The sequence below is a fragment of the Delphinapterus leucas genome, chromosome 16 (genome assembly GCF_059928025.1).
Source record: "Delphinapterus leucas isolate spDelLeu-1000000601 "Yukka" chromosome 16, BTC_Dleu_Yukka2, whole genome shotgun sequence".
In the NCBI taxonomy this organism is placed as follows: Eukaryota; Metazoa; Chordata; class Mammalia; order Artiodactyla; family Monodontidae; genus Delphinapterus; species Delphinapterus leucas.
Window position 1 is genome coordinate 14180333 of NC_143144.1, and position 23610 is coordinate 14203942.

The 23610-nt window shown below is 44.0% G+C and overlaps 1 protein-coding gene and 1 long non-coding RNA gene across 13 annotated transcripts; one reads left to right on the forward strand and one right to left on the reverse strand.

The window, feature by feature from the left end:
- Positions 1-2316: 2316 nt before the first annotated feature.
- Positions 2317-23411, reverse strand: HNRNPF (heterogeneous nuclear ribonucleoprotein F). 12 transcript variants are annotated; one of them, XM_089897504.1, is made up of 5 exons: positions 23276-23375; positions 22882-22949; positions 8261-8320; positions 5576-5693; positions 2317-4235 (listed from the first exon to the last, which is right to left on the reverse strand). In XM_089897504.1, the coding sequence occupies exon 5, from the start codon at positions 4182-4184 to the stop codon at positions 2934-2936; it is 1251 nt and encodes a 416-aa protein (XP_089753630.1). In that variant the 5' UTR covers positions 4185-4235; positions 5576-5693; positions 8261-8320; positions 22882-22949; positions 23276-23375; the 3' UTR covers positions 2317-2933. The 12 variants fall into 12 exon arrangements, with proteins under 12 accessions (XP_089753630.1, XP_089753623.1, XP_089753631.1 ...); XM_089897506.1 differs by having other exon boundaries at positions 4181-4253; positions 23276-23411; XM_089897497.1 differs by lacking the exon at positions 5576-5693.
- On the forward strand, positions 10788-21128 carry LOC115804014 (uncharacterized). Its single transcript, XR_016388047.1, has 2 exons — positions 10788-13183; positions 19297-21128. It is a non-coding gene; the product is annotated as an uncharacterized LOC115804014 (long non-coding RNA).
- Positions 23412-23610: the final 199 nt, after the last annotated feature.

Genomic DNA, 23610 nt, shown 5'->3' on the forward strand with positions numbered 1-23610 from the left:
TTATACTCAACCCTCTGGCCCAGCATCCTCAAGATCCCCTTGTGTGCTACGGCTCCTGTTCATACATACTAATCAGGCCCTGCAGTTTCCTTCTGTGCCACACTCAGTCCTGATACTAGTTTTCTGAAACAGGAGTCAGTCATTTCCTTTAAGGGGCTAGAAATAGTAAAAATTCTGCAGGCCAAGGGAAATTTGAAGTTTTCACAAAATTTTTTTGGATAAAACTAACACTAAGAGCAGTATTTTGAACTACAGGTCTGCTAATAAGAATGGTATTCTTTTGGGAGAGATTCTAATTAATCGGGGTTTCCTGCCACCAAATTGACTCAACTGGAAACCATTCTTAGCTCACGAGTTATACTATATACTAAACCATATGGCAGGCTGGATTTGGCTTACCAGCAGTTTGCCAGCTCATTCTTCCAGCAGACTTGGAGAGCAGATATTATCTGATCAGCCACATACCTCAGGTGATGCCTCTGTATAAGTCTTTCTTCTAATTAAGAGGCACCAAAGCAACTGCTGCTGGCCCAGAAATTTGAGTCACTGTGGGATTTAAGGGCATCTAGCACATCCCCAATTTCCCACCCCAGGTTCTTGGAGCCCACTCCTTCCATATCTGAACCTCAAAATTAGCAAAGATCTACGGGGAATGAAACGTACTCCTTGAACCTTCACTGCCCTATTAAGCCTTGGTCTTTTTTTTTTTTTTTTTTGCGGTACGCGGGCCTCTCACTGCTGTGGCCTCCCCCGTTGCGGAGCACACGCTCCAGACGCGCAGGTCCAGCGGCCACGGCCCACGGGCCCGTGGGATCTTCCCGGACCAGGGCACGAACCCGCAACCCCTGCTTCGGCAGGCGGACTCCCAACCACTGCACCACCAGGGAAGCCCAAGCCTTGGTCTTTTAATCACATCCTAGCCCTTGCCATCACAGGTTTCATGAACTCCCAGGTTTTCTGCCTGGGTTTCTCTGGGTCTTTCTCACAACCCAGATGGCCTTTGCCTCCCTACAGTGGACTGCCACTCATGAGATGAGCAGACTGTGAACACAGCCCAGAACAGATGCGTGGTCTCTGCACAACTCACCTGCTCCCCAATTATGCTATCCAGTCTTCTCAGTTGACCTTCCCAGTTCTGCCTCTGGCATTACTGGGTTATGCTGCTGCCCTATCTCCAGCCACCTGAGTCTGTAGAACACTAGTGGGAAGAATGGCAGGGTGGGGTTGTGAAGCCCAAAAAAGCCAAGAAAGGCCTAAGACTCTCCAATCTACCTATAAAACCATCAGAGGCTTGGCTAACACAGCAGCTTCTCTGTAAATGAGGCCAGTGCCTTAAAATGAAAATACCATACAAAGATCCTATTAATGCTGGTGAAACTTGGATAACTGGGCTACATTGTATAGTTATTAAAGTGGAAAAATAAAGCTGGGAAAGTTAATAGCTATCAAGCAAAGTTCTTTTTAATAAACTTCATTCACACTTTAAAGTCTTGATGGTTTTAGTGTGTTAAGTTTAAAATGATGGATCGCTGTGTGCAGAGTTACCTGAAATTTGGAACTTGTTTCCAACTGCCAGATAGACAATTTTTTTTTTTTTGCGGTACGCAGGCCTCTCACTCTTGTGGCCTCTCCCATTATGGAGCACAGGCTCCGGACGCGCAGGCTCAGAGGCCATGGCTCACGGGCCCAGCTGCTCTGCGGCATGTGGAATCTTCCTGGACCGGGGCACGAACCCACGTCCCCTGCATCGGCAGGCGGACTCTCAACCACTGTGCCACCAGGGAAGCCCTAGACAATTTTTTAATAACAATTTGGAAATAGGTTTCAAACTTGAGAGTATGTGTATCCTGCAATAACCAGTAACTGTAACCCAGCAGCGTGTGCTACAGAAATAATCCTAAGTATGGAACAAAGACTGTTTAAATCAGCACATCTTATATAAAAAAACAAACATAAAAATTGTGGCTAATGACTCAGTGTATGTAGCACACAAAACTAAAAATCTCTAGCTATGAACAGGTGCCACCCGGCATAAAGGAAGGGAACAGCAGGACATTACAAATGGCTGATGAACAGAACACAAGTCACAGGAAGATGGGACTGTAGGCTTCTACTCTCATACTTTGTAGTCACCATTTCCACTCATATATTTAATGTTTTTAAATCTGAATGTTTAATTTAGCCTCGTTTTAAGAATACAAGGGAAATCATAGTGCTAAATTTTAAAATTCACACTGAAATACAGTAGTAAAATGAAATTTTCAACCACCCAGTCATTTTGCTATTTTTTGGTGAGTATATAGTCTGTGCCAGTCATTGTGAAAAAGTCTTTTTATTTTAAGAAAAAAATTTAGTCAACAAAAAAAATTTAACAAGTTTCACTTAGCAAAATACACCCAAAAGGAAATCACAGTACAAAGAAAGTTTTAAGTCAAGGCCTCACCAATTCCTACAGTATTAGTAATGTGTCTCAATTTTCAAAACTAACTTTTAAAAAGCTTAAACTTAACCTAAAAGATTTTAAATGAAAATAAACTAGAATGAACAAACATGAGAAATGTTCCTCTTTGAATTAGGGATCTAGCACCTTGAGTTTTCCAAAAAAGCACACCTCCCCAATGTGTTCACGATGATGTGGTGTAAAAGATCCACATTTAATGTACTTAAAACTACTTTAACTCAGATAACATCACTCCAGAAAGTACACTACCAAAATGTTGAGAAAAGCTGAAAATGGTTTTAGTTTACTCAATATAACATGCTAGAAGAAAGTTTGCATGAGAAAACACTGAAGAGGTAATTTTTTAATCCAGATTTTACAAACTCATGGTGCAAAATGGGTCCCACAGCTTCCTCTAGAGTAATAACTGCTTTTCACTGCTTGTTGGCTGCCTGTGAAAATCTGATGAAATAACTCAAAAGCTACTACAAAACTAGTCATATCCACTCATGCTATTCTGGCCACCATAGCTAGCCGCCGCCCCATAACAGCCACTCACGGATTGGCTCTCAAGGCCACTGTAAGTGGACGGGGTTGACACCCCTATGCCTTGCATCATCTGGCTGCTATATGCCCCGTTGCTGGACCCTGTCGTGGAATTCAAGAAAAGTTCTATGTATCTGTGCTGCATGTTAGCCCTGTCTTTGGACATGGCCGCCACAGCTTCTTCGTGAGTGGCAAATTCGACATCAGCTTCACCGGTCACTCTTCCATCAGGGCCAATCTCAATATGGACTCTCACTGGGTTGAGTGGAGAGAAGAAGTTGTAAATGTCGTTCTCCGTGGCTTTGTAGGGCAGCCCTCTCATGTGGACACAGTGTCCAGTGGTGCTCTGGACAGTGAACTCACCATCTCCATACCTTTGGTCATACATCCCAGAGAGACAGTAACTGAGGTCTCTTCCAAACAGGTCGGTGGTGAAGCCGTAGCCATCGCTGAGGCCACTGTACTCCTCATAGCCCCCATAGCCTGCACTGTAGGCACCAGACCTCATCCTCTCCAGGCCTGCTTGCTTGACAATGCCGATATACCTCCTGGCTGTGCCAGGCCGGTCATAGGGCCCCGGCCGCTGCACTGACATGAACTTCAGAGGGGGATCCGAGTATGACCTAACTTCTTCCTGACTGCTCTTGAACACCTCAATATACCTGTGCCCTATTCTCTCCTTGTGCTTCCCTAGAGCCTTCTCAGCTAACTCCTGTGAGGCAAACTGCACAAAGGCTTCCCCTGTAATCTTGCCCTCGGGGTCCACAGGCAATGTGATCCCGTTTGGCACGATTTCCAACCCTGAGAAGAACTGAATGATTTCTTCCTTGGTGCATCCAAACGGGAGTCCTCGAAGTCGCACGAAACCATCATTGGCGGTGTCAGCACTGTTTGGACCACTGTGCTTCAACACCCAATCCATCTCGGTTCTGTGGGACTTGAACACCTCAATGTACCGATGTCCCATGCTTTCCCTGTCTTTTTTAAGGGCCATTTTTACATCATCTTCTGATTCAAGTTCAACAAAAGCCTCACCACTCTGCCTGCCTTCTCTAGTGTAGATAAAGTGAACGCCTGCGACCCCATCATGAATTGTGCAGTCGGAGAGGAAATTCTGCACATCCTCAACAGAGCAGGACCAGGGCAGGCCACGGAGCTTGACTACAAAGCCTTCACCTCCCTCGGGGCCCAACATCATGGACACTTGACAGAGCAGACGTCAAACAAACTTGGATGCGGCTTTTTGTGGCTGAAAAGAAAGCAAAAACTACTTTACATAAATTTTCATTTAATATGTATAACAAGAATATACAGTAAATAGTTTCCATTTTACAGATGAGGAAGGATGAGTGAAATTAAAGATGTTAAGATATATGAGCAGAGATTCAATCCTACGTCTCTCCAAAAATAGTTACATTACTCACAGATAGATTGAAAATAACAAATTAACAAATTAGGGGGTCTTTAAAAAAAAAGTGAAACAATAGAGAGTAAAATTTGAAGAGCAAAATAGTGATCTGGAAGCTTCAATCAATAAGACAAAATCTACAAATTCTTATGATCAATTACTATGAGTTCTAGAAGGAAAGACAAGAGAATGAATTGAGGCAACATTCAGAAATACTAAGAACTTGTCAGAACTACAGGAAAACAGATGAGCTGTATTGTTGCATCACTAAAGTAAAAGGCAAGGGAGGGTAGGTGTGACCTGGTACTTCGAACACAGAAGAATCTAAATATTGGGCAGGGCATTTTCTTGTTTTATTTAGTCCACGTTATCTGTTGTGATGAAATTTGGTGGTTCATTTAAAAACAGCTCCTGTGTGATTCTTCAACTACAAGCCCTACATTTAACCAATTTGCTTGTTTGTGGCAAGACACTACAGAAGCAAAAAGATGTGACAAACACAGGCTATTTTAAATCACAATACAGAATAACATTTCCTGTGACACTGGGGTGAACCAGAACCAGTGTTCTTATCAGCAACAATGATGCAAGGATACAAGACAGCAATGGCTTCCAGAGCCTAAGGAAGTATCATTATTCCTATTGTCAAACCTAAGTGTGAAGTCAAATTAAGACATATCCAAACAAGCAGATTAGTGCATCAGCAATATCAGTTAAGTGTGACGCAAATGTAAAAATCAAATTATATGCTTCTCAGTTTCATATATTAAAAAAGGATCAACTGGGAATTCTCTGGTGGTCCAGTGCTCAAGACTCGGCACTTTCACTGCCATGGCCTGGGTTCAATCCCTTGTTGGGGAACCAAGATCCCGTAAGCAGCACAGTGCGGCCAAAAAAGAAAAGAAAAGAAAAGAAAAGCGGGGTTGGGGGGAAGATCATAAAACACATTATGGGGACTTCCCTGGCTGTCCAGTGGTTAAGACTGCACCTCCCAGTGCAGGGGGTGAGGGTTCGATCCCTGGTCGGGGTACAAAGATCCCACATGCCTCGAGGCCCAAAAAACGTAAAACAGAAGCAATACTGTAACAAATTCAATAAAGGCTTTAAAAATGGTCCACATCAAAAAAAAAGGAAAAAATCTTAAAAAGAACACATCATGTTGATCAACATAACACACATACTTTGCTGTGTTTCACTGAGGGACTACAAAGGGAATGAACTCCTCAGTGTACAAGAGGCGTGACAGGTGCCCTTCCTGACAGGGAAGTGCAAGTGGCATCTGACACCCAAGAGTCCAAACTGAAAAAGAGTAAAGGTCAAATCCATGTAAAGGGCTGTATTGTGAAGAGTAGGAGTTGAGTCATCAGATAGCAATATACACATAACAGAGAGACAATAAAAATACAGATAGGACCCAAACTACATTCTTAGTGATCAATGCTCAAAACGGGCGCTACTACAAGGAAATTGTTTCATGAAATTGTCATTTCACATCAAGTGTAACAGATATAGCTGTTAAAGGTAAAAGCCACCTTCTGAAGAAATCTGGGCACGTTGGTCATTATGTAGAAAAATATAAAGCAGAATCCTACCTCAGATGAATCCCAAAACTATCCCAGATGGAATGGGGTATTTACACTATAAGAGCAAAACAGATTTCTAAAAACCCCACAATTTAAACAAATTAGAAAGTATGAATGGTTAAGAAAAAGAAAAGCAAACTGCTAATAGAGACACAGTGTAGCAAATTAGAACAAGATTCAGAAATTTATAAACAAGGAGTTGCTTCTTCTCATAGCTGAGCTTGTTATCTGTGGCTCTGCTCCGTCAACTCCACCTGTCCCAAGAAATCCCCATCTTCACAAATGCTTCACAGAACACTATTTTCCTTATCAATTAAGGAGATTATCTCATTTCTAACCAACCCTGTAATATACCCCTTCCCTGATACCAAGTTTGTCTCCAGCTACTTGCTGATTTGCTTTCCCTTTCAGTAAAATCTCATCCTCAAAAGGCCTCTACCCCCACCATAAAAAGAAGGGCATGATCTCACTCTGCCAAGGACCTCCACGGCAAGAAAGGAACATTTTTTTACCTCCATCTTTTCAGTTCCCACAGCAGGATTTAACCATTCTCTCTGGAAATCCTTTCTCCCCATGGCTCTTTGTTTTCCTGTTAATTCCTTAGGCACTCTGCCCCTCTGAGCTCTTCCTCAAGGCTCAACTGTATGCAATCACTGGCCCTTCTTTCTTTTATGCCCCCCACCCCCGCTTTGTAGGCAGCCTCACCTGATCCTTATATATGTCCAGTGCCAATTCTGGGCTCCAGAACCCAAGTTCCCAGCTTCAGGCTCCCTGAGGCCAAGATTGGTATACACAAACTCTACTCCATAGTACCACCTATGTACCACAAATGAACACAGCCTTTTTTCTGTAACTCTTCTATAGCAGCACCCTGGTCAGCCTTACCTGTCATCCAGAAGCTCTAGAATGAAACTAAAGTAATCCTTGAACAACTCCCAAGCCCTTAAATCCAATGAGCTCATCATTTCTTTGGGGGTCATCCCATTCTCCACCCTAATCCTATTGCTAACCCATACCTAAATTCTATTCAGTAACTCTTGACTCCAACAAGCAATAAAGGTTTCTCACATCTCTTCTCAGTCCCTAGCACACTGTTTGGCATTATGATTTGAATTATCAAGTCATCATCATCTTTGTGCACTTCCCTCATATCCCTTTCCACTTCCTCTTTCTTTCTAATCGCAGTACCAATAGCCCTTCCCAGGACACATTCACATCTGATCCTTAAAACTTTTCCTACCCTTACTGCAACCTAATCTGTAGCTCTTTTAAAGTGACTTTATGTCACTCTCCTGTTCTAAGACCTCAGTGGCTTCCCACTGCCTGGAACACAAACCACGGGGCTAAGGGGGTGCTCAGGCCTTGCAGCTCTGACCTGCAACACACACTCACATCACTTGCATTAAAAAAATATACATCCTCTTATTCCTATATTTCTCTGTGCCTGGAGTGTGCCAGGCTCTCTGCTGCCTTGGGTGTGACACATGTGGTAATTATCTCTCCAAATATACTCCACCCAACCTTCTGTCTAGCTAAATCCCACTAATCCTTAAGGTCTCAGCTCAAATATACCACCTTTCCCATAAAATCTTCCCCTTCCACAAATTAAGTCTTACAGTTCTATGATCCCACAGCATTCTAGGGAAACAAATTCATGATTTGTTTAAAACCCTTCAAAAATGCAAGAGAGCCTAGCAAGGACAGACTGATCTGTTCCGGAGGTCACTGTGGTCCCACCCCCAGCACAGCAGGCCCAAGATTAGCAAGAGATTAACTGATGGTCAGGTGGGGTGAACACCACTCTCTAGAATATGGCAGCCTGGTTAGGTTAAAAAAGACAAGCAGGGGGAAAAAATAAAAAAAGACAAACAGGAAACATAAAAGAACACAGACATTTCATGTAAGGACTACTTAAAACGCCCAATATAAAACAATTATAAATGTTTTTTGTTTCAGAAAATAGTGTTTCAAAAATAAAGTGACTTCTCCTCTGAAGGCAATGTGAGGAGAGCACTCTTCCAAAACACTTATCTATACTTCTAATGTACGTAATGCAATATCCTCATCTTTGCCCTCAGAATCCTCTACATTTGGACTCTTTGCAGACTTACAGTACTTAGAACATTAACTAACACTTGAGAAAGTTAAGAAAGCTGGAGTTCTGCTCAACATTAGATTTACAGCTAGTGAAAAAAAAATTTACTTCACACTCAAGAAAGTGTTCTGTGTCAATAAAGTAAATCAATTATAAACTGAGAAATTACTTTTCTTAAAATAGCTCACCTTAAAGAACAGCGGGGGATGCCCACAGTCGAAGACACTCCAGGCAGGTAACGAACTGTCCTAAAAAAGAGCGATAAGGCCGTCTTGCCGCAGTGCCCCAGCACTCCCAGAGTGAGCAGAGCCAGCGGTTCCCCGGCTGGGCTGGGATGGGCTCCAGGCTCCCTTCCTCCGGAAAAGCCAAAGCCCGGGCTGTGGGAGGCCGTTTACAAAACCGCGGGGCTGCCTTCAAGAAAGTGCATGCCCGCCGCCAGCCCCCACAGCTTTGAAACGCTTTACCTCTTTCCTAAGGCAACGCCGAGAGTACCGGCCTGAAACCCTCCCGCTTGCCCTGAGAAATGTACTCAAAACGCGAGTTCTATACGCGAATACCTGAGCGCGCTAAGGCAATTTAAATATCGAGGGCGGGAGGGGCACTACCGGGATGGAGAGGGGGCAATGGCAGCGCGGTTCCGGGAAGCCGCGGGCGGGCGGGGGGCGAGGAGCTGCGGCGCCGACTCGCACGGGAGGCCAGAGGCGTGGCCAGATTTTCACAGGGATGGGCTCCAGAGAAAGGTGGTTTGCTAGAGACTGTTCCAACAGTATTTACAATTTACAAGCATCCCCGGAGGACTGGCTGGAGATACTCAAGACTTTCTTTCCCAGTTTTATGTGATAGCTTCACTTCTTGAGACCTAATGTATTTGATCTAACATTAATCTTTTAAATGAGGAAGAGTGAGGGGAGGAAATGTTGAAATATGCTTTTCAATAGGAAAAACATCAGTACCATCAACCAGAGCCACAGGACAAAGCTGTCCCCAAAATACTTACGGTCCAGCGAATTAGTTTGAGAATTAAAGCACATTCTTAGTTTTAGAAACGTAAAACTGAGAAAGTCAAGTTAATTTCTGAGCCTGCTGTCTTAGAGGTAATATCTGCCTTGCCTTATTAACTTCCTGTAATTATTACACGAGATACTATTTTTGGGGAAAGACCTATGTAAATGTGAAGTATTACAATTTAAGAAGTAACAGTTTCAAATTCTCTATAAGAGGGTTTTCAAGAGGCTTCATCAACCGTCCCTCTCCTCTGCCCCCAGAAAAGAGTGAAATCTAAAGGGTAGAACCCAGTCATCCTAACGGGCAGAACCCCTTCTGCCTAGGTTTATCCCTGCTCCTGGCTCATTCCAGTGTGGTCCGCACACTAACGGTTGAGGCGCCTCCTCGGGCACGCACACTCGGGGGCGGCCAGAAGCAAGGAAGCCGATTCTCACGAGACAGAACCGCGTCGCACACAGAGTTGAAGCGCTGCGGGGGAACACTGGTCGCCCACCCTCCTCCCCGGCAGCACCCTGCAATCGCTGCTGGCGGCGGCTAACAAAATACTGCTCTCGGGTGCTGCAACTGGAGACCGACTGAACTGAAGGTACCGAACGGGGGGGACAACCAAGGATCTTACACGCGCGCCACACACCCGCACACACACACACACCCGCAACTGGACTATGACGTAAGTGCGCACACGGACCACCCGAGGATCTTGTTAAAATTCAGATCCTAAAACAATAGATCTGGGCCGGGGTCGAGACTAAGCATTTCTAACAGGCTCCCAGGACTCCTGGGACGGTCTCCAGAACGTGCTCTTCCTCACTCTAATATACAGGTTAGGCAAGATTTAGTTCGGATCCAGGTGGACCAATCAAGATAAACAGGGTGCGCCTGAACGCACGGCTGATTAGGTTTCTCTAGGGAGCACACAGGGCGCTTTAAACTGCACCCGCACCGTCTCTCTTCGGCGGGTTCCCAGCTTCACCCCCTTTATTTGTGTCCCAGTGAGGCGTGAAGAGCATTTCGTCCTCATTTGTAAATGAATTTTAACCTACAGCTGGCAGCACTCAAGACTGTTCTGGCTGTCTTAATCACTCAGAAAGTTCTACCTCTTAAACCACAGTCCGCGTGAGACCCGGCCTCAGGATTACGCGGTTGACTCTTTGGCCCTAAGACTTACCGCTGAAAGGAGCAGGACCGATTTCTATCTTCATGAAGCAAGCGCGGTTCACAGCCAAAGGACCCCCAATTCCACCCGACGCTTAAAAACGCAGAGGATTCCGGGGAAAGGCCAGGTGCATCTCCTTTTGTTATTAACCTGAAACTGAAACTCAACTGGCTGTGGGGAAACGCTTCAAACGAGGCTTGAAAGTGCGCTCTCAAAATCGCGGGCCGGCAGGGGCGCGTCTGAGCGATTTCGGCGGGAAGCGCGGTATGGGTCCCAGACACCAGGTTCCTGGCGGAGGCACCGGTACAAGGTGAAGGGGTTCGCTCGGCCTCCACCGGGCGACCCGACAGTCTCCGGTCGGCCAAGCCCTACAGGAACGCGCGACAACAGGGCGCCCCATCCCCGGGCCTGGGCGGGGTCAGCGGGAGCTTCCGGGGCGGGGCGAGCTACGGGTGGGGGTAGGGAGGAGAGGCTTCCCGGGCTGCGCGAGTTGGGGGGAGGGGAAGGAGGTCACGAGCCTAAGGCTCCCCGAGCCCGGAGATGGAGGGGAGCTCCCGGGGCAGGGGGACTCACTGGAGCAGGAAGAGGTTTTAGAACGGAGAGGGAGGCGGGAAGTATTGGCGCCGAGGTGGGGAAGAGTTCTCCGGCCGGGCTTCCTGGAACCGCGAGGGGGGGGGAAGGGGGAGGCGGAGCTCCCGAGTCAGAGGGGCTTCTAGGGGCGGCGAGGAAGGGTTCGCGGGACCCGAGGTCGGCGGACGCCTCCCCGGGCTGGGGGCGGAGCTCCCGGGTCGGGTCGGGGGGACTTCCTGAGGCCGTGGGGTTGGGGGGGGAGGGGAATTCCCGGGGCAGCGAGGGGGAAGAGTTCCGGGGGTAGAGGGGGCGGCTGTGCGGAAAGAGGTGGGGAAGAGTTCCCGAGACCCGCGGGGGTTGGGGGGAGTGTGGGCGGGGGTCGTCCGCTCGCGGCGGCTCACCACGACGGGTCCGGGGCCTGGAGTCCGGAAGGCCGGCGCGCGGGGCTGCGTCCCGGAGGCAGAGGCCGCGTGACTGGGAGGGCGGCGAGCCGGACGTGGGTCACGGGGTGTAAAGGAGGAAGTGCCACCGACGGGCCCGCCAAGATGTCACCAATGGAAACGCGTCCTGCAGGTGCGGCCCGCGCGGTCGGCCAAGGCAGGAAGTGGGAGGAGGGAAGGAAAGCAACGAGGAAGACCGTTCTGAGTGAGCTCTCAGGAGAGGTGCCAGGGTGGAGCAAAGTCCAGAGTACGGGCGGAGGGGAGGGGTGACCGGCACCAAGCATGTGGAAGGAGAAACCATACAATTTAAATTTAAATTTTAAAAAAGAATCATCTCTGAAGGCAGGAAAGGATTCAGAATGGAAACTAATGAACAAAAGGTAGAACGTCTTTGTGTATACAGTACCATGTTTTGTAGATTTGAGCCTAGTCATGTAAATATTTTTGCACAATTTTAAAAAGATTAATTTTAAACACGCAATTTTTAAACTTCATAACCTAACAAGCAGTTACATTTTATTAACTTTTGACTCAATTCAAATGAACTGGAAAACAATTATAAGGCAATTGCAGTAATCTTAGCAGTGACTGCTTTACAACATTAAGAAATGATAAAATTTTAGTTGTAGCTATGCTGCTGTGATTTTTTTTTTTAAAGTCATTAGATATACATCTGATGCCTAGAATGTGTTTCTAAATAATCTGCAGCGAGTCGGAGTATGGATGAAACAACATGGGCCATGATTTAGTAATTATTGAAGCTGGGGGATAGGTACATGGAGTTTCATACTTTTGTCTCTACTTTTGTGTATGTTTAATACTTTTAGTAATAAAATTAAGAGGAAAAAGTCTTAATCTATTTACTAGAAATAACGAACAAACTACAGAATTTACAGGGAAAAGGAATGGTTCTAGGTGAGAATATGATAAATGCAGCCTACAAAGCCAGACTGTGGGTACTCAACAAGGACAATAGCCAGCCATTCAACAAACTATCTCCAAGGGAGCACTTACTGAATAAAAGAAATTTAAGAGAATTATCAAGGATTCACAATGCATGGGACATATTTGGATCCTGATTCAAACAAGTTGGTCAACATTTATGAGACAATTTAGGAGATACCTGAACACTGATTTTACTTATGTCAGATATGATAGAATTGCAGTTATGTTTAAAAATAAAGAAATTTTTAGAGTTATTTTAAATACTTGTTTGTAGGTGAAATGGTGTGATGGCTGGGATCTGCTTCAAAATTATCTAATTCAAAATCCAGCCATCCCACAGAAAGTGAGAAAGACACTAAAAACTCATACATTCAAAAGAAATAAAACAATATTCTGAAGAAAAATTAAGCCACAAAATTGGCTTGTTTTTGGAAAGAGTATCTCTATGGAAATGAGTATCTTGACTGCTTCACGAGCACTTATTTCACTTTTAGAATCCTCTTCAAAATACATTCTTGGTAATTTAAACGACTGGCATCCATTTTCTCACTTATTTTATTTGCATGTATTCAGTTAAGTAGCGTTACATGTTCTTCCTTGGCTTAACTGGTTGGTGACACTGGCTAACTGGCTAGTCGAGTGTTAATAATTGATCAGTCATGATACGGTTCCTGCCGGGTGAAGGAACAACATGTACAGAAGACACAGGGGAAAGTGTAATGCTGAGACAGAAAGCACCTCAAAACACCTGCAGCCAGCGGGGAGATCCACGAAAGGGGGAAGCAGAGTAAGATCCTCCAAAGCCCTGAAGGCCTGATTCGGTATTTTGGACTTTATTTATTACTCTAAGGGAAGATACTTAACTATTTCAAAATGGAATGTAGTATAGAGTTTTGTTTTTCAACAGTCTAGCTGCTCTCTGGAAAATGAATGATGGGAACAGATGCATGGAGACGAGATGGGAAGAAGTGAGACAAGTTTAGGAAGAACTGATGGTACGTACCCTGCAACAAAAACATTGTGGTGGAAACTGAAGCATGTGAAAGGATTTGAGTGATGTGCAGTAGATAAAATTTACCCAATTTCAAGTCATTCATTAACCCAGAAATATTGTGCACTTACAAGATGCAGGTACTGTGCTAAGTCCACAGAACAGTGGACTAGGAAATCAATAAACAAACAAATGTATGACAAATTCTGAAAACTCAAATTAAGAAAACAGGGATTAACTCACATTGGAGTTCTGAGGAAGTGACATTTAAACAGATCAGAAGCATGAAGAGGGGTGGAAATGTTAAACTTTCTCCCCCTGGTAAAAAGCTAAGGTTTAAAAAGTAGAAATTAGAAGACCATATTATTCTATTTTTCCTTTGTACATTACCTACTTATTTCCCCCAGATACTTGTTCAAATTATTTACGTTTTTAAAATGCAGCCGCTTATCGGGATATGTTTTGGTGTTAGTTGCTTTGTAAAAATATTTTTATTTTGTGGTGAATCCTTTTAATCTTTATATTCAGTTCTTACTAAATTCAAAAAAGAGAATTTTAGATATCGTTTCTGCTACTGTCTTTTTTCCACTTGAGGAGCACACATGGGGTCTGGGGAAGAAGCAATTCCCAGTCATGGGACAGTATATGAGCAGAGCCCAGATTCCTACTTGTTATGGATGTTTTCCTGTTCTATTGGAAACTGCATTAGAAACCTCAAGACTCTTCCAACCCGGCAATTTTATAAAGTCCCAATTCAGTGGTTCTTAAACATTTTTTTGTCAGGGACTCCACCTGAGAATATGATGTAGGTCTGGATCAACTTTTTTTAAAAGTATACCCACACACACACACACAACTGTACCTAAATTTTCAAGCAGCTCATGCCTCTCAAGTGTGAGAACTCTGACCTAATTTGTACAACATACCAAGTTCAACACATAAAACTACCTAAAGGCTATTAAAGAAAAGAGAAGCTTTAAGATACAAAGTACTATATATAAAATAAACAAACAAGGTCCTACTGTATAGCACAGGGAACTATATTCAATATCCTGTAATAAACCATAAATGGAAAGGAATATGAAAAAAATATATATATACATAAATGAATCACTTTGCTGTACACCAGAAACTAACACAACATTGTAAGTCAACTTCAATTAAAAAAAAGAGAAGCTATAGGTGGGGTGATTAAAATAAATGACATTTTAAATGTTCGTTGCTATTACTACATTTTTATCCATCAAAGAAAATATAATTTGTAAGCAACAGGAAAGCTGTTTTCCATTATCTTTTAGCTATTAGGCTCTTTAGCTTACTGTAGCTAAGTCTGGGGTAATATTACACTATTTTCCTCAGTGTTCATTTCTCAAAAGGTGTGTTAACTAAAAAGCAAAAATAGTGTAATGTTAGGTAAATTATGTCTATAATGCTTGTACTGAAATTAACACGGGACAAATTATTAGCCACCATAGAACAAGCAATCATTGCTCTGTATTATTGATTGCATTAGTGACTCAAGAATCAAGATCTAAAGTTACAACAGAAAAAAAAGTATCAGGTGGGGTGTTCATAAAAAGCAACCTCCAGGGACTTCCCTGGTGGTTCAGTGGGTAGGACTCTGCACATCCAAGTGCAGGGGGCCGGGGTTCGATCCCTGGTCGGAGAACTAGATCCCACATGCATGCCGCAACTAAGTCTGCATGCCGCAACTAAAAATCCTGCATGCTGCAACTAAGGCCTGGTGCAGCCAAAATAAATGAATAAAATAATTAATTTTTAAGAAAAAAGAAAGAAAAAGAAACCTCCAGTGTTAAAGATAAAAATCTGTTCTCCCCAGCTGAGGGAAATATTTCGTCATCTGTATTAATGAATGCCCACAGCCCCTTCAGGAGGCCTAGAGCTTCCACTTGGGTCTTAGTGGAGAGCTGACATCTTGTCAGGTCCCCTGCAGCTGCCATAGGAGCGGAGGCAGCTGTAGCTCCTTGTGCTCCATATTTGCTGCTCAGGGGACCGTAGCACACTGCCCCCGGGAGGTTGGGGAGGGGCGGGGCGGGTAGAGAACAGAGCCAAGAGGAGGAAAGGAACATGACAATGTACTTGAGAGGGGTTCCAGCACCAGAATACCACAAATCGGACAACGGCTTAGAACAGCAGACAGTTTTCTGGGAACAAGAAGTACTGTACAAAACTGTAAATATTTTAACGGAAAAAATAACAAGCACTCTCAGATACTTGATTACAGAATAAAAAACTTTCCAGTGCTAAAAATTGAGTTTTGAATTTATAAAGTTAGTAATGAATTGAAAGAAAGGGTAGAATGAATTGAAAGAAAGGGTAGTGGCTTGGAAAACCAAGTGGAAGAAATAGCTCAAAACAAAGAAAAAAACCCAGAAACAACGAGGGGAAAAAGATGAAATTCAAAGGAGTAAGAGATAACATGAGACAGGAGAAACAACATGTGAATGATAGGAATTCCAGAAGGAGAAAAAGACAAAATGGAGGCGAGAACAGATAAAGAATGGAAGGAAACTTTCCTGGCTTAAGATAAACTCAGTGGTGTAGTTCCCAACAGATACTTTAAAAACACACAACCCAGGCATACGATGGTAAAAAAAAATTTAAAGTACAGAGAAAAACTGCTTTGGAAAAAGAACAAGTTAGGTACAAAGGATAAAAATGTGGTACCAATAGCCACACACTGCTACTGAGCACTTAAAATGTGCCAAGTACAAACTGAGATGTGTCCTAAGTGATAAAGTTTAGTACATATAAAGTGAATTGCAGGGGATTCCCTGGCAGTCCAGTGGTTAGGGCTCTGCGCTCTCACTGCCAAGGGCATGGGTTCAATCCCTGGTGGGGGAACTAACATCCCACAAGCCTCTTGGAGCAGCCAAAAAAATATTAATAATAATAATTAAATTTAATTTAAATTTAAAAAATTAAAATGAATTGCGAACATCAAAAACAAGAACCTAAAACCTCAACTTCAAAATACTGATTACATATTGAAGTGATACTTTGGATGTGTTGAACCAATCAAAATATATATTAAAATATACTTTATTAAAATATTTTCCAACGCATTCTATATACAAGGCCAGTATTAATTACCCCGTTATGGGCTGAATATTGTGTCCCCAAAATTCACATGTTAAAGTCCTAACCCCCAGTACCTCAGAATGTGACCAGGTTTGGATATAGTCTTTACAGAGGTAATTAAGTTAAAAATGACATAATTAAGATGGGCTGTATTCCAACACAAAGAAGGGGAAATTTGGACACAGATAAGCAGAGGGAAGACAGCCATCTATAAACCAGAGAGAGAGGTCTGGAACATATCCTCTTCCTCAAGCTTCTTAGAGGGAACCAAACCTGCTGACACCTTGATGTAGGACTTCTGGCCTCCAGAACTATGAAACAATAAATGGTTTAAGTAACCAAGTCTGTAGGACTTTGTTATGGTATCCCTAGCAAACTAATACACTTGTAGATATCAAAACCAGACAGACATTGCAAGATAACCCCTTATGAGTACAGACACAAAATCCCAACAAAATACTAACAAACTGAATCCAGCAACCTGTAAAAAGGATTATACACCGTGACCAAGTGGGATTTATCCTAGGAATGCTTAAGGGTGTTTCAACATAAGAAAAGGTACTGGGCCATCTGCAGCCACATGGATAGACCTAGATATTATCTCACTAAGTGAAGTAAGCCAGACAAGAAAGACAAATATGATATCCCTTATATGTGGAATCTAAAAACAAAACAAAAACAAATAACTTATTTACAAAGCAGAAAGAGACTCACAGACATAGAAAACAAACTTATGGTTACCAAAGGGGGGGGGTGTAAATTAGCAAGTTGGAATTAACATATACACACTCCTATATATAAAATAGATAACCAACAGGGACCTACTGTATAGCACAGGGAACTATACTCAATATTTTGTAATATCCTCTAAGGGAAAAGAATCTGAGAAAGAATACACATACGTATAACCGAGTCACTGTGCTGTACACCTGAAACTAATACATATTGTAAATCAACTATACTTCAATTTAATTAATTAAAGAAAGAAAATATACTGAAATTAAATAGTGGGGATGGTTTTTACAACTTTTTTACAAAAAAAAAAAAAAAGCACCTCTGAACTGTACCCTTTAAAAAGGTGAACTGTATGGTATGTGAATTACATCATTTAAAAATTTTAAAAATCATTCACATCATAATTCTATTGGACAGCACTATTTTTTTAAAACTGGGTGATCAAATGTTTATTTTAATTCTTACAAAATACTATAGAAATGAACCCAAACTAAACAGGTATGTACATGTACATATGTACAAAATTTTAAACTTCTGAAAAAGAATCTATAAAAGTAGATGGTTAAAATGGAAAACAAACAAACTTAAAAAAGATTTAAAACCAGTACTATGAAGCTGATTTTCTCAAAGCAAAGTAATTATAATTTTAAATTGTGGGCTGTGGCCGGTCTTCTAGGCTTATTGTGGACAGCACTATTCTAACCAAATATTCATGTAAAGCAGAAGAGACCTCAATTAGGGGAAGATGAAGAATGGAGATGTCAATGATGGACCATCTTTGCATGTAGATAAACTTAAAAGGAGAGAGTGTGGTAGGAATTTGTAAAATATTTATACTATATGAGGATTTTTGTAAAAGGCATACTGTAAGGGAAACATAATAGTTTAGAATTTTCTTCATTCTTGTCATTTTTTCCCCTTAAATGATTATCGCTTTTTGTGTCCTGTTTAAGAGACCTTTTTCCTAGCCCAAGGCCATATGGATATTTTTTTTAAACTTAAAGCTCTGTTGTTTCCATCGATGTTTTTTTTAACATTTTGATCTACAATAAACTTGGAATTGATTTTCCAAGAGTTTTAGAATTAGTTTATCAAGTTTCACAGGCTAATTTCATTCATGAACTCACATGAAAAATTCCTAAATAAACATTAGCCAACCAAATCCAGCAATACACAAAGCTATTTAATACAACATGACCAAGTTGGATTTATTCCAGGAATGCAACTTTAATTCATCATTTCAAAGTCAATCACTGATACTGTCACATTAACGTATTGATGAAGGTAAAATATGGGTTAGCTAAGAATTTTTCATGTTTCTAAGAAATACCCTAAATAACAAGAAAAATAGACGTGGATAAATTGTCTTTACACTGGCAGTAGGGAAAACTTTCCTGACCATGACTCAAACCCCATAATATAGAAAAATACACAAATACACACACATAAACAAAACAACCTAAACTTCTTATGCATGGCTAAAAATACCATAAGCTAAGCAAAATACCAATGATAAAATGGGAAAGACATTTGCAATTTATTTCCCAAAAGTGTTAATACCCTTAAGGTACAGAGAGAGCTTCTAAAGAGAGAAACAAAAAGTCCAACAATCCAAAAAAGAAAATGGGCTAGAGGTATGGACACTTGACGGAAAAAGAAATGCCTTTAAACACGAAAAGATGCTCAACATCACCATGTAAGATAAATTAGAATTTTAAATGAAACAACATTTGAAATACCTATCACACTGGCAAAAATACAAAAGTTTGACAACAAACCTGCTTGGAGAGGCTGTAGATCAGCAGACACTCTCAGATACTGTTTGTGGAAATATTAAATGGTTCAACCCCTATGACCAAGAAAGTGAAAAGACGCCTGCAGAGGCTACCATTGCAGCACAACCCAATTGCCCATCACTAGAGATCCAGTTGAATAAACTTTGACAGATCCACCTAATGAAGTATTACACCTTAAACCAAGGAAGCCAAAGACCACTGAAATTGTGTCAAGAAAGGAACCAATCTGAAAGGCTCCCATTGGCCAAAAATTGAATAATTGGAGCATCAAAGAGAATAAAAGCTACAGTGGATTAAAGCACATCCTATATGTTAAAATCCATGACTTCATAATGATACCAGAAAAATTAGTGTCTAAGGATTCAATTCATTATGCTGGATATGGATACTAAATATAAAAAAGGAATCAAAAACTTAACCTGCCTTTTATAAGGTACATCTTAGAGTAATCAAATGATTAACAAAGAAAATTTCCTCTCTACAGAAGTACACCTGCTAATAACTGAGAAGGAATATTGAATTAAAATATCACTGATCTGGAAACAATCAACAAAACAATGCATTCAGAGAACGAACATCAACAGCTGCTAACATCACAAAGAAGGAACACCAACCAATACGTGCCTCTGGCAGGAGTACACAGCACCTCCCATGCAGTATTTCAAAATAAAATCTCAACGGAATCAGGATAGCCTGTAGAGGATAACTACCATTTTACAGGAAATGCAGAGGACAGAGATTCAAACACCACCATGGGAATGCAGTCAGAAAAACCCAGAGTGTGGGGAAGGAAACCTACGTGACACACAACCTGGTTTGTTCAAAGAAAAAACTTTTAAGAATAAAGAACCTTTAGATCGTCACTGTCTAATAAGGTAGCATCTTGTCATACTTGACATGTGGCTGGTACAAGTTGAGATGTGCTATAAAATAAGCATACACTGGATTTTGAAAGCTTTGTTCAAAAAAAAAAGCATGAAAAATATAATATAAAAATTTACGGGAGAAAAAAAAATTTATTGGGGGACTGCCCTGGTGGCGGGCACAGTGGTTAAGAATCTGCCTGCCAATGCAGGGGACACGGGTTCGAGCCCTGGTCCGGGAAGATCCCACATGCCACAGAGCAACTAAGCCTGTGCGCCGCAACTACTGAGCCCGCGCTCCTCAACAAGAGAAGCCACCAGGATGAGAAGCCCGAGCACCACAACGAAGAGTAGCCCCCACTCACCGCAACTAGAGAAAGCCTGCACACAGCAACGAAGACCCAACACAGCCAAAAATTAAAAAAAATAATAAATTACAAAAACTTATTACATGATGAAGTGATTATTTTGGGTCTATTTTAGATATATAACATGTTAAACTAAATTACTAAAGTGAACTTTGTTTCTTTTTATCAGAAAATGTAAAATTATGTGGCTTGCATTATATTTCTTTTGGACAGTGCTGCTCTGTCTTAAAACATAACTTAAGAGATATATATCTACTAAACGTATAATGACCTTGTTCGGATCCCAAATCAAACCAACCAGCTATATAAAAATATTTACTACACAATCGGGTACATTTGAACACTGGGTATTTGATGATATCAAGGAATTATTATTTCTTTAGTTGTCATAATGGTATTGTGGTTATATTTTAAAAGTCCTTAGAAATACAAACAAATAGTGAAAATAAGCCAGGCTGGTCTTAGATGAACCTGGTTCTCCCTTTGCCCAGTCTTTTGTCTTCCACAAGAATCTTTGCTCAGGGCAACTAATTAGGGGCAGCGGCCCTGGCAGAGAGGACTGTCCCTGTCAGATAGATCTGAGTTCCAGTCCCAACTGTGTTCCGAGGACACATCTGCATGATGGGAATACAGTAATACCTCCTTGTACACTGGTCTCGAGCACGTGATTAGAAAATGTGGTCAAGCACCTAGCTCTGTGTGTGGATCCAGTACGGGTCAATTAATGTGTTTCTACAAAGAGCCTGAGAGCCAGAGCTCAGACTGGAGAGGGCAGGTTGGTGGGAAAGTCACCTCTGTGGAAGGAGGCCCCCTCCCACTTCTGTACCCCCTTCAGGCACCTACTCCAAAGGACACGCACCACGTGTCTCCACTCTCCCTCAGTTTGGGCCATATTCAAGAACTAACTCTCCTCCTAATCAATTCTTTCCCTTAAATCAATTCACATTTTTATTCGAGTTATTTTATGTTTAAAGGAGCCTTGTAGCAATACTCAAGTGAAAACCAGCCACCTGCCAGTTAAAACAAAAACAAAAAGCAAATACTACAAAAAGAATGTTACTAAAAGACAAAACTAAAAATAAAAAGGAGACCATAATATGGAAATCATAAACCTAATTAATTTACAGAAATGCATATAAGAAGATGAGATCCCCAAGGGAAAGGCTGGACCTGCTTAACACCAGTTATAAAGCAGTCTCTCTCAATGTTCATTAAGAGCAGAAAAAAAAAAAAAAAAGCAGAAATTTACTCACTTGAAAATGACGAAATCCTGTCTAAAAATTAGCACTGAAAACATTACTTTTCACTGACAGACCCTGACATTTTTGTCTAACCGGAGAACTCGAGGTATTTTCATTCTTACTAGAAATTCAGAAACAAATAGTTAACTTTTAAAAACGTGACTAAAAGTAAGAGTGAGAATTATATTAAGATCGATAGTTTCGATTATGTCCTTCACTAAAAAATTATTTGCAGCCTTCCACTCTCCGGGTTCCACGAGGGTCAGACCAGCCGAGGTCCGCCCCTAACGTCTGCCGCCCGGGGCCCCTCCCCCACCTCCACCGCCGCCCGACCCAGGCGGTTCCGGGAAGCGGCCGCTCGTGGGCCCCCCGGAACCTCGAGAACACTTGTGAAGCATGCTGGCTCGTCAAGGCCTCGGGGAAAAAAACTGCCGGAAGGGCGTCCCGCGGAACGCGCGGGGCTCGCCGGTGGCCGGGGAAGGGGTCGGGGGGGGGGGCTCGCCTGGGGTTGTCTGGCGGGAACCCGTGGGGGTCCTCCGAGAGACCCTTTAAGGTACAGATTAACGGGGAGGGGCTGCAACCCCCAAGCGATTCCGTAAAAGACCGGGGCCCAGGGCCGGTCGGGTCCCCGAGACTCGCGCAGCCTCCCGTAGGCCGCCCGGCACCGCCTTCCGTGAGCCACGCGGGGACAGGGCGGCGGAGGCGCGGCGCGAGCGCCGGCAGCGTCCAGAAGTTTCTTGGGCGCAGTCAAGAATCAGCAAAAGTACATTCAAAGATAAAAGCAGCACAGGACAAGGAAAAAGAAACGGCCGAATTAAGTTCGCTTAGCAGAAGTGTGGTCATCAGGCAAAGACAACGAGAACCAAAGAGTTTCAGCCAAAATACAGACACGATACCTCTGAGAGCAGGAGACAAATGCAGACAAGGGCTCAGGGCACACACGCCGCACGGAGAGAAAGAAAAGGCCGCAAAGCTCCAAAGTGGAGGCTCGGCGAGCGGGAACGTGGGAGGGGGGAGGAGTCAGGTACCCAACCAGTCTTGTGCAACTCGCGGACGCGTTCAGCCACGTGCAAGTACCGCTTTCATTTTAAAATGAACCCCCTCGCACGGTCGCCTGGTTTTCTCACCCTACTCCTGGCAGGGGCGCTCGGCTCTGCTCCCTCAGGAGTCCGCACGAGGCTCTTCTTCCCTTCGTCGCTTCGGACTCTGCCTCCCCGACCCCAAATCTCAGCCCCGCGGTCCAGTCCCCGAACGTAAGGCCCTCGACCTCAGACCCACCTCCCCTAAGCCCAAAGCTTAGCCCCGCGGTCCCCCCCCTCAGTGGGCCGGGTCCCCGCGTTCAGTACTCAGTCGGTCCCCGGGTGTATGGCCCCTGACCTCAGATCCCACCTCCTCCGACCCCAAATCTCAGCCCCGCAGTCCCCAACCCCCAGTAGGCCCAGTCCCTAATCGGTCCCGGGTGTGCGGGCCTTCACCTCCGATCCCGCCTCCCCTGACACCCAAATCTCAACCCCTCGGTCCTCCATGGTAAGGGCCCCATTCCCCGGCCGCTCCCCGGTATGCGGGCCTCGGACACGCCGCCCGTCCCACCCCTCACCTCGGGCTCCAAGTCTCCACGCCCCCGCTTTTCTTCACATCCGGCACCTCGGTCGTCCCTCTGAGCACCTATAGGAGGGTGGAACGCGGGGGACTTGGCAGTTGTAGCTGAGGCAGTTGAGGCTTGTTTACCATCACTATGGAAACCCCTGGCAGCGCGCCCCGGGAGAGGGCCCCCCGGAGAGGCTGGGTCAGGCGCGCGGCTGGCCCGAGGCCACAACTCCCGTCCGTCGTGCGCACGCGGCGCTTCCGGAAGACCTTCGGCTCTCGGAGTGCCCTGCCCTCCCTCGGCCCTGCGCCCAAGCACCCGGGAATAGCAGCCCCAGGAACCCGCGCCCTCGGCCCGCTCCCGGCTGCCAGCGTAACCGCGGGCCGGTTTCCCTGCAGAACCCTACCTTTTTCTTCAGGAAGACGCGGCGTAGTCGCACTTCCAAGACGGACCCGGAAAGACGCAAAGACCACGGCGGGGCGGGGGCTCTGAGGCGGTCGTCTGTGGGCGGGGCCGAGAGGGCGCATTGTGACGCTCCCAGAGCGGAGCCAGGGATTGGCCGGCCAGGAGTAGGGCGGGGCCAGGGCCTGAGGACCGGAAGCGCTGCGGAAAGGGGAGGGGTGGGACGTGGGCGAGCCCTGGTCGGGGGAGGGGTGGAATTGTGGGGCACGGCTGAACCTCTAAGGATACTGACTGGGAGAGTCCCCCAAACAGTGAGCCCAAAGGACGCCCGGATTGAAG